A 17224-nucleotide genomic window follows, 5' to 3' on the forward strand; every position below is an offset into this window, starting at 1 on the left:
TGGGTCGTGATGAAAAAATTTGGAGCACATGGGGCTATAGCGTCAGTGTCCACAGAACCCAAACTACAAAATTTTTGCAATGTTAGTTATCGGCCAAGCCAAAATCAGCATATCATATATAATATATCTCACACACAAGGCTAATAGATGCAAAGTTCAAACAAATAATGGCAACTAATCAGTAGCAATTCAACAAATTTATAACTGCTTCAGGAAATGGAGATTTTGATGATATTCAAGCCAATAGACATAAATAACTCAGAAGTATTACGTGAACCATTTTTAATCATGTTGTTGTTGTTATGAAATTTTCAGTGGTTAAAGTTTGTTTTTATTATCATAAGGCAATCACTTTTATTTATTTCAAAAATTTCTGTGGGCTCTATGAGATTTATTTTTTGTGTGCGATGAAGTCATCGAAATTAAAGATTGCATATTTTGTGGCGGTTTCGCGTTCGTTGATACTTGGTGGTCAGGGGAAGTCGAGAAGGCTCGGTAACCAGTAGTCTACTGTAAAAGATTAGATATCAGGTATTATAGAAATAGTTTATACCAAATGATAATTTCAAAATGTGTAAAAAATATTTAATGACAAATAGAGCCATTACCAAGAGTGTTGAGTGTAACAGGCAACCATGTGATGAGAAGATAATTAGAATTCTGACATTCTTCAATCTGAACACTAAGTGGAGGATCAGGAGGTCCTGCTTCTGGTGTCTTGAATCTATAGGAATATCAAAAACACATAATTTTTCCATAATATCATGTGTATTGTATTAATTGTAGTAATCACAAGTGAATTTCTAGCATATTTTTCTAGTGTTCATTGTAGATTTTTCAGAATTGCCTATATTCATTTATCTCAACAAATATATATATGAAGATGCAATTTTTTTTACTTGGCATAGTCCTATTTAATAATAGAATTTATTCATTCCTGCTGAAAAAGTAATACTAGGTAATAGGCAACTCAATTTATTATACCTTGCTCACAATATAAGACTTGAATCAAATATCATTTCGCTAGTTCACATGCATAGAGATAAGTGATAATAACCTTGTGAAACTCCGAGGTTCATCTGGTGATCCTTTAACGTTAACAACAACTTTGTAGTGAATGTTGGGACGCAAGTTACCGAAAGTAAAACGATATGCAGGCGGTGACACAGTGTACGACATATGAGGTGGATTCTTCATTCTTGGAGAAAATCTGTGGAAAAGATTTTAAATAATATTAAAAATAATGTCTTTGGAATAATATGAATGAGTGAGAACAAAATTTTAACTGACATTCAAATCACCAAAATCTATTAGGCCTATAAATTGTCTGAAACAATGGCTCCCATCCATAATACGAGACTGTATTCATATTTCACCCCAAATTTCCCCTTTTTTCATCTTATTCATGAGACCCAAGCTATTTTTTCGCAAACCGTTCCGGCTGTTCCGTCTTAAATTAACTTGTGCTACGCGAGAGTCGGAAATTTCACGAGGCAAAATATTTAGTTTTGGCCATTTGTATCCATAATATTTGAACATTGATCTTGAAATTATTATGCAATCAAGTTCAATAGAAGAACTTCATGCTCAATGACTTGTTTCTGCGGAACTTGATAAACATATAAATAAAAAAAGTTTCCACAAGGATAAATTCTATGTCATATTTCTTCAGAGAAAACTCTTTCTACAATTTTGATTAGAAGCATTGTTCCTAGCGGAGACCATTTGTATGTAACGGTAATTACTGGTTATGTTCAAGGAGGTCTACAACTTTTAGGTGAATCCTTGACGGGGCCAAGGCACTGAAAAGGTTAGGAACCACTTGTCTAAACCAATAACAAACTTTGCAAGAATAAATTTTCCTCAGCATAGCTAACCGCTGATGTATTGAGAAGACAATTGATGTATGTATGGTTCAGTAGGTTGTATGTATGGTCTTATTTGAATTTGAATTGAACACAAATCATGGTCTTACTGAAAAAGGTGTGATATTTAATAAAAAACAGTATTTGAATTATCTAAATGCTTTTGAATGTTGATTTGTTATACACCTATTTTGTTCCTGTGCACTGACAAGACAAATAAGTCCAACACACTAACCACTACAGCAGTAGTTCTCAAACGGTAGGGCGTAGACAATTTTTTTGGGGGGCGTGAAGCTAATTAAAAATAAAAATATTTGTTAGACTTGATCTTGCCCGCCTTATTCTGGATATTTACATTTCAAAACTTTACATTTGATTCATTATTCATGTTCCATCCATGTATTTTCAACATGTTTTTTTAAATAAAACATACTTTTCCTTACTATCTGTAATTTGTAGCTTATTGTTAACTAATTATTTATGGGGTGGGGCGAGAGACTTGACAAATTCTTAAAAAGTTTGAGAACCACTGTACTAGAAAAATGCCAGGCTTTTTTTTGGCGATTTCACGTTGAAAATCAGCACTAATTTCATTCATAAGTGAGCATGCACGCTATAACTACGGCTAAATTTGATCTCAATATAAATTATACTGTTTTATCAAATCTTCTAAAACTCAAACAATATTTTTTCTAAAGCCAATGCATTCTCTGAACAGCCAATTTATCAGGGTGCTGATACAATTGCATCAACAACTTGTTCATAAGTCTAATGGGGCAGATAGCAGAACATAGATTCACAAACCAAAAATTATATTAACTATCTATAGTTCTTGTGTGCTACTTTTTAAAAAAGTGGACAATATCTGAAGCTGGCAATTAAGTACTGGTAATAATCTTCAATAGGGGAGGTGGCTGCTGCGGAATTGAATTTATTTTATTCAAGGAAATAGTTTCCCATATTAAAGTTACAATATTCAAAAATCAGAATGGGAATACAACATGAAAAACATGGTGCAAAGTTAAGAAAAGTCCCATAATAAAGCGAACAAAAGACTAGGTGTCTAGTTTCACATAAATTGAAAACAAGCTTTGCGAAGATTTCATTAAAAAGAAGTTTTGAGTTACATTGACGTTTGTTTCAAAGAACAATTATTCTATACACGGACTAGGATGTACTACAGATAATATCATCAAATAATGTTACTTTAACCAATGCCCAAGATTGGCTGAAAACAGTAGCAGAGCATTCTTTCTAAATAGATTTTTTCTCTGTTCGTCCTTTTATCAGTCCTATTCTAATTGACATTGTCTGTGGGATGAAAAATGTATCACATAGAATAAAACATAGGATGTTGATAGGTGGTGAAAAACGTTTGTACTTTATTTGCTTCAATTAATTGACGTTAATATGTGGTTAGGAATTCAAAATTATTAGATAAAAATGTATTTATATATGACTGCATACTGTATATATAAGTTAATTGATATTTTATTTCTAAGGAATTTAGCAAGTAAATATTCAATGTAAGTCTTCTAATTGCTAGTTCGGCAGTGTGGTGCATCGTGCTAAGCGTTAAGATTACGCTCGCCTAGGTGCGCAGATTTGAATTCTGTGGGGGATAAATATGTGCGAGAGAATTGCTGAACTCCTCGCTGCCATAGGGTAGTTCATGTAACCGCTGGTCAGTTACGGCTTCCTCCACCATCAAGTCCATGTACCTGAAACAAATAACTGGCTAACTAATCCCATATCCGACATGAACTGGAAACCAGACGATAGGCTGTGGTTCTCCATATGATTAAGCCATCTCATCAGTTCTCCTCTCCCCCAGAAAAAATATGTTAACACTAGGATATAAAACAAAACTAAAATCAAACATTAATTCTATTACTTTTCGCAAAATAGTAATCATAGCTGTATTTCAATGTTAATTAAACATTTTTTTACTGTTACAATTTATATTTTTACAGTATAGGCCTAATTTTCTTAATAGAAAACCAGCTGGAATGAAAAGTATGAAAAATGTTTCAGTTGGAGAAACTATCATCTTATTGTTTTGTCTTTCGATAAAATTAACTTACTCAACGGTAATAGAAGATGATGATTGTAAATCATGGTGTATCACAGAAAACAACAAAAATTGTTCGCAAATTATGAATTGTGGAATAGAGAAACGTAAGAGTAAAAAAATTAATAAAAAACGAATTGACATCCCACATTAATTTTATGAAGGGGAAGACCAAACGTTAACAGGAAAAGCCTATGAATAAGATTATCTATAGCTGAAGTTGAGACACTAATATGTTATCTGCAGTATATACCGGTAATCGATATGAAAAATTCTGAATACGGTATTTGCACTAATTCTTGTCATTGACTTATACCGGTATACACACATTTTACCTAAAAGATATTTTCGTAGACCTAGTGGATTTAAAACTAGTATTAAATGACAATAAATGATGACAACAGACATTAGTACCTGCATGAAACAGTTGGTGAAATAACTGAAATTTTTCAATATACTGGGACATTGATTATTTCATTAAAATATTCATATACCATTACTTGAAAATCTAAATATTGATTTTTATAAAGTTTCACTATTTCCGAAACAAAATATTTTGAATATTTTTTTTTACATTTCAGGACATGACTGGTATTTTCCAAAAGGACATCATCCACCACCAAAACCAATAGATTTTAAGATTCAATTGAAATGTGATAATAGAAACAAGTCTGATATAAAATTAGGCCTTCATATATCATGGAAAATCAGAGGTAAAGTCAATTTTTCAGAATAAAAATCATGATTGATCTTGTTCTTTTGGGATGACAATTTGAATATAGATTTGGAATTAAATGACAATGGCAAGATTATATTACATTACATTAAACTAATGGGAATAGAAAATAAGTAAAAGCATACCAATGCAGGAAGGAGTTAAAAGTTTCAGATTATCAATGAATTGCTCCATTTCTACGTGAAATCTGGTCATTTGCCCATATTAATAACTAACTCACTTATAAACAAGTTATACAGTATAGAATAGCAGGGTTTGATTTTCTTTAGGTGGATTTATTGAGAGTGGATTAGTGACACATTTCGTTCTACTGTTGGAAGATAATGAATTATTGAACGATGAATTCATAAAAATAATAGTTCCAAAGAATGTATCCAAGAATAGATACGTATGTAATATTTTATCAAGTTCATTTAAAATTAAAATATCAAATATTATTTTAGTATATTTAATATTACCTAATTGATGATCTTAATACCAATGATAGCTATAAATTAAATTTCTATTCTAAAATTCTTACACCTTCTTTTTCTGCAAAATGTTCTTATGGCTGTATTAACTTGCGACCTTCATTTAAGCTAATTATTATAATATCATTGTCAATTTAATGACAATTGTATTCAACCGTGAAAAAATCAAATGTAAAATCTATAAAACAATATATACCTTAATGATGTATACCGGTAACTAAATTAATTTTATAATGTTAATTAATTAATTATATGACATTTAATTATAATAATAACTATATTTATATTCTCAGTGAGACTTAAGACTTTTCTTTTATTTCTTTTGTTATATACTGCTTTATATGCTGCAACTTGTTAAATATTTTTAGTATCGTTATTATTATTGTAAACAGATAAAAACAGAATACTTCTATCACAAAACTGAAGATACATTCGAAATATACAGAAATGGAAGATATTCTGTCACCATCTTTTCTGAGCCAAGAATGACAAATAGCCAAACTAATGATGCCATCTTACATGAAGTAGTACCAAGTGAGATTTTTTTCTGAAGTTATGCCAGGAAATTTTGGATATAATTGAAAGTATCAAGAAACTCAAGTTGAATAGACTAAGTTTTTTATATACATATTCCCAAGGATGAAAACCTTCGGCAATGAGATGCAGACATTATTCAATAAAAAAAATTATACATGTAACCACAAATCTTATTTCAACATCTATGGCGTGGTGTGTAACACACCACAATCATTCTATATGATTTCTATATAGTTTTTGACATTACAGTGGTCACCCTATAAATTTAGAGATTAATTTCTTTTACTTACATGGGCACGAGCTCGCGATGGATAAATAATAAATTCTACTAAAAATTAGCTTTTATCTAGATCTTAAATCCAGATTTGAATCAATAACTTTACCAAGTAGATAACACTATAAATAAAGAATACATTTTTACAGCTTATTTTGAAGATCAAATTGAAGGATGTAGGAATAGTACTTCTGTAACAGGTAATCTTTTCATTTACCATAAATAATATATATTGGTTGTAAGGTATAAAATTAAGATTGGTAATTAATATGTTTTCAATTATATAATGTATATGTTATCTTATATTTATATCACATCCATGGTGAATGATAATGGTTTGTAATACTTTGCTGAACGTGCATTCATTATTTTTCAGTTTCTCCTCCAACCAATTCTAATGAAAAATATGTGATAATGATAGTAATATCAGCTACGTTCTTTACTCTAACACTGATTGCTTTGGTAGTTGTGTTGAAAATGTTGCACAAAAAGAAAGACGGCAATTCAGGTGCAAAATATTGTTTATAAAATCGAACATCAATATTATTTCTCACTTTTTCATCAACATATAATCAAAGCAACCATAAAGAACCTACTCAGAAATGAAGTCACAAATAACTACTGTTATGTCAGTAGCTTCGAAATGAGTCATTGAAAAACAACAAAAGACAAAACCGTTATACCAAGACATAAGAAAACAGATAGCTGGAAGTAACTTCAAAATAGCAGTAATTTCAAGTGTTCGCGTATAAGATTAATTCATTTACCTGTTTCATAATTGAAACTGCTGTCATCTTATGATTGAGACAAAAACATGTGAACATTCAAACATTTTTGACTGAATATGATTATTATCCAAAGGGGAAGGTATGTGTAATATTAAGTACCGGATATAGGTCATCAAGTCAGTACAATATACAGTATGTAGATTAAACTTCAAGTAAAATGTTCACACATGGTAAAATATTAGTGTACAGGGCTATGTAGCTATCTAGCCTCATTCTAGCAATATTTTAAATCCTGTTTTTTTAATTTTCAGTGAAAAACATCTTCATATTCCTAAATCCGGCAGTTTTAGGCAACGAACAGTTAAAAGAAGAAATCTATAAGTTTTCCAAACTAATCTCAAGAAAAGCACAATTTGAAGTTCGTATCAATCTCGAAAATAACTCAACAAGTGATCCAATTTTGCCAAAAATACAATCAAACATAACATGGGCAGACATTGTCACTCTCGCAAGTATTCCAGATGATGCGGAATATGATGAAGAAAAATTTTCAGCTGCGAACAACGCTGTCACCCATTCCTTGGAGGTTGATATCCTAAAGTGGCAACATTGCTCCAAACATGTTATTGTGGTTCATAGCAATGATCTTCAAAAACACAAAAATTGCCCTTTTCTCAAGATGCCGAAAATAACAAAGGTTCATGTGGGTGGAGGAAAATGGGATCGTGTTTACAAGAAGATATCAGCAAATACAATTGATGATACTGTGGAAAGTCAACCCTTAGTAACAAAAGATTCAAGCATTGGTACTGATAGTGGAAATACTCTCAGGACATATTTAGATACCAACACTGAAGAAATGGAATTATGATAATGAAATTCGTCAAAACCGTTTACACTGACTAATCGATCCCTTGTGAGTGACAAGTAGAATGATGACAGTGTGTCAGGTCATAACTTCTACTAATAAATACTGAACATGATTGCAAAAGAAACACCGAACTAATGAGATTTCAAATATTGTTTGCGAGCATATGTAAACTTTATGAGATATATGAAACTTTGAATGAAATAAATTGCGCAATAACACGAGTGATATATAGATCAATTAGAGAAATGTATATTTTTGTACACCGCATATCAATTGCTATTACCGAAGCAGTGATGCAAAATAAAATTGCTGCATGATAGTATTATCATCGTATCACTTAACTCAAAGAGGCATGGATTGGGATGATGCAGTGATATGTTTTTGATGTTATCATGGCACATAGATCAAGAATTAATGTAGAATCTTAAAATACATAATATTGTTGAATTTCTGTGTCTCATTTTGTAAATGATTCTTAATAAAAGATTATTTATAAAAATATAGACAAAGCCTGGGTTAATGTGTATGGCATGGTGTTATCTATTTGTGAACTAAATATTACATTACAAAGATTTAGCAGAATAAAAAAAATACTCTAAACATGACCTGTCGGATTAGGAATTTATGCTTGGTGGGGAAAAATCTGAGTGTTGACAAGGGCCTCACTAAATGACTCGCCTGTTGCACACCCATGTCCTACACTATCTGTCATTTCTATGAAGTTTATTCGCGAAGTTTGCTTCGAATATTGCCCACTACAAGCTGTCACTAATATTTGAGAATATGTAAGGAGCTACTAGTTATTTAATTAATGAAGACGGCAATCTTTCTCATTCAGCATTATCTACCCAATTTATTATATCTGTGTGAGGTGGTTAGCATGGGACTTGAACCCGAGATGTGCCAATATATTTAAGCCTTACGCTTTTTAGGCCAATGCTCCGACCCTTCTGTTCCTTCTTTAACTGTGATAATATGACACTGTTGACTGCTTGATGGTGTTGGTTGGCAGGGGACTTGAGATGTGTTAATTGGTTGGCAGGGGACCCGAGATGTGCTAATTTATTCAAGTATACACTTTTAATCAGTAGACCAGTGGTTCCCAAACTATGGGTCGCGACCCACTGGTGGGTTGCAAAAGGAATCTTGGTGGGTCGTGAAAAGATGTAGAAAGCTTTGATTAGTTATACTGGTTATTAGGATCAAATCAAGTGAAAAATATCATAATTGTGACATCACACAATCTTGAAAAGTGGTGTGATCTTCACCTTACCTCAGGTCATTGAACCTTTCCTCTCCCACACATTTTTAATTTAGTTTAAGGTAGGGTTTAATTAAAATCATTTTTAAAATTCAATTTAGGTCTTATTTTCGAGAAAACACGGTAGTTTTGCAATGATTAGCCATTGCTGTGTTATGTTTTATTAATTTTTAAAGTTAAATGGGTCGCCATAAGCTGTGGTTATAAATAGTGGGTCCCAACTCTAAAAAGTTTGGGAACCACTGCAGTAGACCATTGCTCCTACCTTTCTGTTCCTTCTTCTTCAACTGAGACAATATGACATTGTTGACTGCTTGATGGTGTCCATGCAACACGAGCACTAGAGGCTCCAACTTTCTCCATTCGAATTGAAGTTGGTGCTAAATCAGCTCCTCTGCCGTGTGACAACACACAGATATTTTCATCAGAGATACCCCACTGCGACACAGTACAAACGCTTATTCGATAAGGCTGAAATATAAAAACATGATTATAAGAACAACTAACACACAGATATTTTCATCAGAGATACCCCACTGCGACACAGTACAAGCGCTCATTCGATAAGGCTGAAATATAAAAACCCGATTATAAGAACAACTTTTTAGAATGAAGTACCAATCTACAATGTTGAAAATTATTATAATGAAAAAGGTAATGTTACAATGGTGGTTGTTCCTAGTGGTAAGGTGTAACACATTTGAAAACCTTCTTTTGAACTAATATTTGATTTCAAATTTGGCTTCCATGAAAAAATATATGGGCTATTTCAAGTGACACTACAGGACAATTCCAGAAATTTTGCATGTTGTTAAATTCAATATATTTTCACATTTTCAGCTACATGTTTTGTTTCATTGTCCAATCAGTTGCTTTATTGAATATGTAAAAAATTGCACAAAAGTTACGCCCAACCTAGACTTAGTAGATGCATATTGTATGTGACACTACAGGACGTGACACTACAGGACATTTTTCCACTTCGGAATAGCGGCATCTATTACCTCTCAAAATTCTGATAATAAATCGTTGAATGGGTGAAGAAATGTCCTACAGTACTGCAAACATTTAAACTTTACTAACTTAAATCCAGTGTGTCAATTCCATATGAAATAACTGTACCACACAATCAAACACTTTGTGCCAGGAATCATCACAAAATATGTCAATTATACCAAAATTTCTACATTTCAGGCCATTTTTTATAAACCATCAAAAACCTGGGTGAAATTTTAAATTGTTCGATGAAATGAATGCAGTCCAATAAAATTCCAAAGCCTTTGATATCAAAAATAAAAAAAAATTACTTTCACTACACTTTTTAAAAAATTGGTGGAATTCAACTTTTGCTTGGAATGGCCCATATATATTTTTCAAATACAATCTTGGGTATAAAACATTTCTAATAGGTGAATGAGCAATAACGTATGAAATAAATTCTGAAAAACACAATTGAAAATTTTTGTCCAGATTATAACATGTCACCAATATTCATTTGAGTTTCAAATAAAAAAAGTAATAGCAGTTATAAGAAGGCATGGCAAGTTGTCATATAAAAATACATTTATCATGCTTAAATACAACTTAACAATCAATTCAGAAGAAACTGATAGAAGAGGGGTAGTCGTCATTCAAATTTCAATTCATCTCATGGACACTAAACTAGTAAAACATAAAAATGATAATAATTTAGTGAAATCAAAGACATATGTGATTTATGCATTACTTGATCGTGTCGAATATTTTCAACAACAGCTTTATGTTTCTTTCCATTGACAGCAGTTTTAAATTCACTGTTTACAAATACATGATATTCATCTATTGCTTCGCCTTCATTTAACTGAGGTGGTATCCAACCTATAAATGCATGAAAATATAAATATTTATAATGCTATGATTGCTAATAATAGACTATAATTAACATCGATTAAGTTGTTCAATTTATTGACATATTGGTTGCACCGCTGGAAAAAGATGTATGTTATTTCATCAGTTGAATGCAGGTTATTCAAAAGACAATGAAGCGGTTCAATATCACTGCTCCAGAAGAGTTTATCACACAAAACAAATTTAAAATTGTAGAAAAAAAACAGACACAACCAGGCTTGGGATCAGGAGCTGGAGTCAGATCTTGAAGACGTGACATTTAGTTGGAGCTGGAGATGAAGCTGCCATAAATATTAGTGGCTCCAGCTTCTAATCATCCAACTATTTTTCCTCGTTCCTAATTTTGTAATATGCTCTATACATATTAAAATCTATCTGTTTCAGAATTCAAATTTGGTTACCATTCTATTTCTAATATTGATTTATTAGGTTTCACGTTGTTTATCTAAAAATTTGAAGATTGATTTTAAAATTTGGGATAATATTTCACTGCAGTGGTAAACCAAAAAACATCCTTAGCATGAAACTGGAGGTTCAAGTATACCGTCGCTCTGAAGCTAGAGCCGAAGCCATTGTAATTCCTGACAAAATTATGCAAAACAAAATAATTCAGACATGAGCAATCTTAACTTATTGCTATAGCTTTATTTTACAGAGTCAGTGATGAACTCTCAAACTGTTCTATACTTATGCCAAATAAAAATTTACACAAAAATCTCTTACTGATAATCAAGCTGTGAGATAACTGCTTGTCAATTCGAAGTTTCTTAGGATATGGAAGTACACCATGGATTTGAACTGGCATGTTTGAATCAGATACATCACCACGTTGTGAGATTCTACCACTTCCAACACTCGTACAACTACTGATGATGCTTTCACTCTGGCTTATTTCACTACTTGTACATCTGTAAAAATTAAGGAACCAATATTGATGTACTGTTTATGTAGGCAATGATGCCCTGAGGTTAACGAAAGATAAGAGGAAAGTAAATAAGACAGTCAATTACATATCTCATGCGGATACCGGTCCATGTTTGGGTGTGGATTAGTTACCCAGTTATTTGTTTCAGATGCATGGACTTGATGGTGGAGGAAGCTGTAACCGACCAGCAGTTACATGAACCACCTAAGATGGCGAGGAGTCCAGCAATCCTCTCACACAAAATTATTCCCCTCGGATTCAAATCTTCAAATCCACGCAGAGTAATCAGAGGGGTGGTGGCAAGAGTATTTATAACGCTTAGCACGATGCCCCACATCCCCCAATAAGGCATGAAATGGTTCTGTGGAGGCCAAAAGCGAAAGCATTCACGAGGTACCATTCGTGATGACTTCAATAAAGTAAAATAATTTAATATACAGTAGTTTTTTGCTTTCGTTGTTGGCTTTTCTATATTAAATGTGATGAATAAAATAACTGATGAAAAACCGTTAAAAGCAAAATAATGTTAACTAAAATGTATTACACTTACACCAGTGACTTCATTTGTACATAAACCTACCTTGCTGATCCAGAGTTATCTGCTTTTGATATAGATTTTCCATTCATCATATTATGGCCATCATCATGTACTGGTTCAAGAAAATTAGAAGGCACAAGACCTCTTCTTCCGTTCATCAATTCCCCTAAATAATAATTATTGTCCTATAAGTTCCATTACATTTCATTTCATTCGAAAATCAACCATTCAAAATGCTTCCATTTTTATATGACGCCCTTTTCATCTTGCTTCATCTTAGGTTACACCTGCCCGAGAGGCCCTGTACGAGCAGCGACTGATATGTAAGGGGCTACTATATTTGAAAGAACCGAAGGCTTTTCAGTTCGGCAATCCCTACCCAATTTATTACGCCATGGGTGTGGTGATGGGCATGGGTTTGGAATCAGAAAAGTGTAATTTACGATGCCAACACAGTTAAGTCTAACACTTTGAATGCTGCATCATTACCCCTTCTATAATTTAACAAGTAACTACGGTACATGTGTGAAATATAGACTGAAGAAGGATGATAAAATACAACAAACCTTCAAAGAATCCATCTTCATCCATTGATCCATATACATAGACGTAATCACCAGCAACCAAAGGTAACTCAGCCTCTGGACTGTCATTTGGTCCTTCATAAGGGTTGTATGTATATTTGGCAATATAGACTCGTAATTTTCCACCTGAAATATTAACAAATTTAAAGAAAATAAGTCAACAGTATTGGAATATCTCAGTATGTCTAGAAGTACATATCCTGCATGGCCACTTAAATATTAAATGAGATATCATAATACCCATTTTTTAAATGTTATCTGTCATTACAGTATCATTTGTTGCTCTGCACATCAGCATTATCAATACACATGTACATAGCTGCAAAAATTTAATTTGTAAATTAGGAAAAACAATGAATGCTTGTCATAACACAATTTTTTGAGGTTGAATACTTAAATAGACGTTTCATTCAGTTACATCAATTATTTAAATGACGGAAAAAGGATATATCGTATGCAGCTAGATACTCACAACTCTTGGAAAACAGATTGAGGTTCTATGAAATAATACAAAATTTGAACAACATCACACACAGACAAACCATAAAATATGTACACTGTAATTTGACCAATAATTTATTACCGAATAGTTGGAAGGCCACAAACACATTCAAACGATAGTTTATGAAAAACCAATAAGATGCCAAAAGTTATTTCAAGATAAGTCTTCCATTTTGTGGACAAACAATATTGCAATCAACAAAAACTCAAAATATTCCACAATTTCATACACTCGCAATGATGAACAATATCTGTGATATGTTATGAAATATTTCTTAAAATTAATTCAATCAGTTAATACCTGATTAGAAATTTTTATCAAGATATTTTCGGGATTTTAAACATACCCTAATAAAATAATCAAAATTCGGTTTGACCCTACAGAACTTTCCATTACAATTAATTTTGTTATATTTGTCGATGATAACCTTTTATAGCAATTACCTATTATCAAGAGTAAATTTATTTTAAGCAAGGTCACACTGAATCAGAAGTAAATGAGATTCACGTCTGAAAAAGGTAGGTAGGGGTGGCCGGCCATTGAAATGATGGAAATACCAAAATTTCATAATTTTTCTTTGATAAACATTAAAAATAATAAAGTAATTGTAAAAAAAAATGAGCTCCAATTGTAATAAACTTCAAACACGATATAACTAACCGTCATTATGATCCATTGTTTGAGTGAGTTCTTCCTCTAAGAAATCTTCTACTTCTGTATCTTCATTACCTCCAACTACAATAAACAGTAAAAATAAAATATATTGTAGATATTATTAAAGCAATAGCTTTTATTAAGTCAATGGCAACCATGTGTAGCCAGAGAAAAAATAATCAGACTCAGACACCATGAATAAAAATGTTGTGTTTACGACAACACACTCTGTAATTGGTCAATCTTCTTTTGTTAATTTAGGAATAGCAAAAACGCATTTTCGCACACAAATTTCATAAAATTGAGTACTATAAATCGTCTAAGTCTTGACATGAGTGCTACATGTGTGAAGCTCAAAATTATATAATATTACCTCACTGATACAGAAATTAAACCACTATGGCCCACAAGCTTCTTTTCCACAATAGAAATATAATCTTAGACCCCCATTCACTGAAAAACCTCACCATCCCTGGCATAATTATCTGAATTAACAAAGACTTTTTATTTCTTGCCTGTAATATCAATGTGACAAGAACAGCCTACTAACCTCCATTAAAATTGTTTGAACATTTATACAGACATTGTTTCATCATAACAATAATCATAATAGCAAGATAACTGTAAGGTGCTAACACTTCAAATGCTATAATAACCACACTGGCCTTAAACTAAAGCTAAGGTACAATGTACATTCATAAGCTAAAGTGATATCAATACTGGCAATACATTTCAATCTGAGAGAAAACACCGTATGCGTACCATAGCCACAAGAATAATGATCCAAGATGTGACTGATATAATTCCTACATGAATTTTACATGGGATAATCCGGCTTAAGAGAATGTATACCCTTGCACTTACTCAGTATTCCATTTTGGTTGTATTTAAATTACTGAAGCTAAATATAAATGTTAATCACACAATAACCAATCACATTATACATTTTGAACTTGTAATGGTTTACAGTATATAAAATCATATTGATGGTTGATTTATTACTATTTGAGATGTTTTTCGAATGTCAGTTTTGAAACAAAATATGATTTAACCACAAAGAGAAGAATGCCCACATCAGGGATGGCCGAAACCGAACATTTCACTATCCCAAATATATTCTAAAAAAATATTTTCGAATATGGAAATAAAAAACATTTTTAATTAAGGAAATTCTGAATTTGGAAAATTATATAAATTGCTATATATTTATAATAATCACATCTAAAGTGTTCCATGCACATCATGCCTAAGAAAAGAGATTATATAGAATAGCTGAAATACGGAAGATCAATAACTATTCATTCTAGTGATAAAAATACCGAAAATATGTCTGACTTAGTGTTTACATGATATGAATATATTGAATGGAATATTCTACAATAAATTTAGATTATCTCAACTAGTTTTTTGAATAACTCCACTTACATGAAGATTTGTATTTAGTTCAGTTTAATAATAGCATGAATCAAGTGATTTTTTATAGGAACCCATTTTATAGGATTCTACATAATGTATAAAGTTGTTAACAATTGACCACTGAGATAATATTAAAAAAAAATTTTAATGTTGCATCAGTGATGAATTAAAATACATGAATAATTTGAACTTCTTCATAACTGCAAAACCAAATAATTATTCGGTATAAACCTGACTGTAGATGATACATCATTAGAATGTAATGGATAAAAGTAGTGAATGAAAAAAGATTTCCTCATTATATTTTCTTTTTATAATATATAGCTCTTTCAGTAAAAAGATCAGAACAAGCAATATGGAGGCTCGGTCGAATTCACTATGAGTGCTGTGACAGGTATGTATATGCATTGGCTAGGGATGTAAGTTTCAAAATTTTGGATCGACATCAATTTAAAAGTTTCGAATCAACTTCAGAAAACTGCTTAACAAGAGGTGATTGCATGACACAGCAGCATTGTCACATCATCAATAAAAAGCATTTCTCCATTTATTTTCCATGTGTTTACAACTTCTTCGAGGTCGAACCAATGGGGCTGTTTTATTTTATATAGGCTACAGTTTCAGAGGTACAGATACCTGTGGGTTCGCCCATTTATGTTCATTTGTTTGACTACTTGAAATGTTTAGAAGTTTGAAATCTCTGATTGGAACATTGGACTTACTATGTCTAGTACCCACAATTACATTGTATAAGAGGATTTGCAATACACGTAACTATGTAGCTTGACTTATGACAGAAAGTACAGGGTGACCTAACCACAATAGCATTAAGTTTTTAAGTATACTTGTTTTATTCAAATGATGTTCAAAAGTAGTTATAATTAAACTGAATAAACCTAATAATATTTTACTTTCCTAAAATCACCATATATACCATTAAATTTGTATCGTAAAATCAAAAATTTACTAATTATATGTTTCACTTTTCATGTGGCCTAATATTTAAAAAATGTCTCACACCCTGTTTCATATGATGCTAGTTCTCTCTATAATATATCAGATGCAATTCTAGCTAGTCTGTTCAACTCAGGTATGATTTGAATTAAATTTTATCAAGCAGTTTTGGTATTCCACTGTTAAAATGAGATTATTCTAACCAGTCACGCTTCAATGACCCTTTTTGCAAAAGAATCAAAGCTGTACAAAATCAAAATTTCCTAAAATTTTTTTTTACGGGTTTACACAAGTTCAGAATAATTAGGATAGCCCTCATTAGAATTATTATGACTAGTCACACATCATTGATTTTGAAAATCACGATCTAAGATGGGATTGGTCAGCATCAGTATTAAATGTAAAATTTTTGTAAATTATTCGAACTCACCTGGTAAAAACATCAGCATACTGACTGTTATACAGACACAATCAGACAATGGTGATTCAAGTTGAAATCGATTCCATAACACTAATCCATTATACACAACGATAAATATTTTTACAATTTGTACCACCCAACGTTACATACTGGGCTACTACAAAACATCTATATATCATATTAATAATGCCTGAATACAGTGAATTTCATAACAATAAACAGCCTGCTATCAACAATATATTCAAGAATAGTTTTTATCGCACGACATTATCGACTGACGGAACATGAGAATAAAGTCACATATGGCGACGGGACTTATTTCGCTATATAAAATAACAATACTGCACGCTATTTAACTGCCATGAACAATATTCCCTTCATTCTTGTATGGCCAAAGATAATTCAAGTCGTGTAGAAGTGTTCTATGTAAGGCCGGACAAAGTACACAATTCTTTGTTCCCTTTATTCCCATCATGGCGGTCGAAAATATATTCTACACATTGTGAAAATTATGTAAATCCCCCAAGAGA

General features: G+C 31.9%; 2 protein-coding genes across 3 annotated transcripts in view; one reads left to right on the plus strand and one right to left on the minus strand.

The window, feature by feature from the left end:
• Positions 1-17224, minus strand: part of LOC120346426 (RIMS-binding protein 2-like) — a 55867-nt gene that overhangs the window by 8019 nt on the left and 30624 nt on the right. For both annotated transcript variants that reach the window (XM_078115024.1, XM_078115025.1), the window contains 8 exons: positions 13910-13984; positions 12730-12873; positions 12206-12329; positions 11424-11608; positions 10540-10670; positions 9079-9284; positions 1058-1210; positions 609-724 (listed from right to left, as the gene is read on the minus strand). In XM_078115024.1, the coding sequence (XP_077971150.1) occupies positions 609-724; positions 1058-1210; positions 9079-9284; positions 10540-10670; positions 11424-11608; positions 12206-12329; positions 12730-12873; positions 13910-13984 (1134 nt within the window). The remainder of the gene's footprint in view (positions 1-608; positions 725-1057; positions 1211-9078; positions 9285-10539; positions 10671-11423; positions 11609-12205; positions 12330-12729; positions 12874-13909; positions 13985-17224) is intronic.
• On the plus strand, positions 3813-9039 carry LOC120346445 (uncharacterized). Its single transcript, XM_039416187.2, has 7 exons — positions 3813-4043; positions 4518-4649; positions 4942-5060; positions 5535-5676; positions 6103-6153; positions 6330-6461; positions 6993-9039. Exons 1-7 carry the CDS (start codon positions 3875-3877, stop codon positions 7550-7552), a joined length of 1305 nt encoding a protein of 434 aa, XP_039272121.2. The 5' UTR covers positions 3813-3874; the 3' UTR covers positions 7553-9039.

Source organism: Styela clava, chromosome 8 (genome assembly GCF_964204865.1).
Source record: "Styela clava chromosome 8, kaStyClav1.hap1.2, whole genome shotgun sequence".
Lineage (NCBI taxonomy): Eukaryota > Metazoa > Chordata > Ascidiacea > Stolidobranchia > Styelidae > Styela > Styela clava.

What these genes read in the sequence shown, in the direction of transcription:
- LOC120346445 (XM_039416187.2), top strand. Translation starts at nt 3,875, where the DNA reads ATGAAAAGTATGAAAAATGTTTCAGTTGGAGAAACTATCATCTTATTG. An exon ending in TATATCATGGAAAATCAGAG is followed by an intron (nt 4,650 to 4,941) that starts GTAAAGTCAATT and finishes GATTTTCTTTAG; the next exon opens with GTGGATTTATTGAGAGTGGA. An exon ending in ATGTATCCAAGAATAGATAC is followed by an intron (nt 5,061 to 5,534) that starts GTATGTAATATT and finishes TATTGTAAACAG; the next exon opens with ATAAAAACAGAATACTTCTA.